The following is a 1,778-nucleotide window of genomic DNA, read 5'->3' as shown; positions in this document are numbered from 1 at the left end:
AAGAACTGCAGTACACCACACTCTACTCTAAATAGGCCCAGATTCCTAGGTTTATTTTCATCCTGAACATTCTTTCTCACTGGCAACTGTAATTTTGTGCTAGCCTTTCCTGTGTGTGGGCCTCTAGAAAAAGTACCCTGTCCCACCGCTAAATTGCTCTAGGCTTGTAAAACAGCTATCAAGCTTTTTATATATAAAAAGAAAACAGGGTTCGATGTACTGTCTTACAAAGAAAGACCATGTTTGATAATGTGGGCTTTGAGATATTCTTTAGCATGAAGGACTACTCCTTGCATCTGGCTTCTTAGAAACCACCAACTAAGCAACTAGAAATAAATTTCATTGTTATTGAAAGACATGGCACAAAGATGTTAATATACAAAGCCTTATGAAAGAAGAACATTAAATGGGAAAAGGGACTGGAAAAATACCTATAAGTTCAGCAGGCTTGTTTGGTCTTTTGTTAATGAATGTTTCAAATGCTTCTTTCATAGCATTGATAAATTTTTCATTCTTCAGGAAACAGATATCAATTATATGGTCAACCTTATCTTTAAAATCCAGCAATTCTTGAACCATGGTTTTATCCTTTTCAGGATTAATTACAATAGTGCTACCAAATGCCTAAAAAAACAAAAATGTGTTTTTACTAGAATTTAATTATCTGCAATGAAAACAATCCCCCAAATCATATTTTAAGTATATACACATACCCACATACTTTAAAATTTCAAAAAATTAAATAAAATAAAGCAGGTTCTGAAATCAAGAAAAGATAAAGTGATAAAACATCCAGACTGATGACACTCATCTATAATCACAAGGTAAGGAACAGCCACTGGGTACAAAATATCATAATGGGGTCTTATTGTAGAAGTTTCTAGGGTTTTTTTTCCCACTTTTAAAGTCAGCTTGAATTTTTAAAAAATGGCAATATGCCTTCAGCGTAAGATCAAAGGCAAGAAATTTGGATCCTAAAAAAGTCCTATTCCTTTTTCCACATTCACTACTATAATTATTGGAGCTAGAAATCACATCAGACATCAAGAAGAGAACTGTTTTATTGTTAATTAGCCACATGGCTATCATTCTCAGGTTGACTGCTCTCAAAACTCCCATTACTTGAAAAACAAAAGGATCTAACAAATAAGAAAACATTCATATGTACTCTAGGTGTACAGATTATAAGCCATCAGAGGAAAAAAAATGGTTAATACCTTAATGTATTCAATCCATTGTTGTAAGAGAACCTGAACGCCACCTCGAACTCTACTGAAGAGCTGATACAGGAGAGATAAATCTTGAATTCGGTTTTCATCAAGGAGGTTATTTAAACCTGATTTTTGAAACATTTGGTATTTAAAAAAAAAGTGAAAAATGTCAGGTATTTTAATGAAAAAGAAGTTAAAATTATTCTGATACTGGTTTGAACTATGACTAGTCTGTGAATTTTAATATAGAGATGTGCTTTGAATTAAACTCACCTTTCCAAGTGAAAACTAAATATAGGGAACTTATATAAAAACAAAAATTATATAATGGTCTGTACCATTTAACATAGTAGATCACATGTATAAACCAACTTATAAAAATTGGTCTGAGTAAATATGGTATTCTTGGGCTTCCCTTGTGGCTCAGATGGTAAAAAATCCGCCTGCAATGCAGGAGACCCAGGTTTGATCCCTGGGTTGGGAAGATCCCCTGGAGAAGGGAAAGGCTACCCACTCCAGTATTCTGGCCTGGAGAATTCCATGGACTGTATAGTCTAGGGGGTTGCA

At 34.1% G+C, this 1,778-nt stretch overlaps 1 protein-coding gene across 1 annotated transcript; it reads right to left on the bottom strand.

The window, feature by feature from the left end:
• Positions 1-38: 38 nt before the first annotated feature.
• LOC104997032 (cullin-4B-like) lies at positions 39-1,549 on the bottom strand. Its single transcript, XM_010851474.1, has 2 exons — positions 1,218-1,549; positions 39-624 (listed from the first exon to the last, which is right to left on the bottom strand). The coding sequence occupies exons 1-2, from the start codon at positions 1,350-1,352 to the stop codon at positions 403-405; spliced, it is 357 nt and encodes a 118-aa protein (XP_010849776.1). The 5' UTR covers positions 1,353-1,549; the 3' UTR covers positions 39-402.
• Between the last annotated feature and the right edge of the window lie 229 nt (positions 1,550-1,778).

Source organism: Bison bison, unplaced genomic scaffold (genome assembly GCF_000754665.1).
Source record: "Bison bison bison isolate TAMUID 2011002044 unplaced genomic scaffold, Bison_UMD1.0 scf7180017851766, whole genome shotgun sequence".
Lineage (NCBI taxonomy): Eukaryota > Metazoa > Chordata > Mammalia > Artiodactyla > Bovidae > Bison > Bison bison.
This window is presented reverse-complemented; position numbering and strand designations above follow the sequence as displayed.

Coding starts and splice junctions, on each gene's coding strand:
- LOC104997032 (XM_010851474.1), bottom strand. CDS start 1,352: ATGTTTCAAAAATCAGGTTTAAATAACCTCCTTGATGAAAACCGAATT. Junction 625..1,217: donor AATGGATTGAATACATTAAG/GTATTAACCATT, acceptor TTGTTTTTTTAG/GCATTTGGTAGCACTATTGT.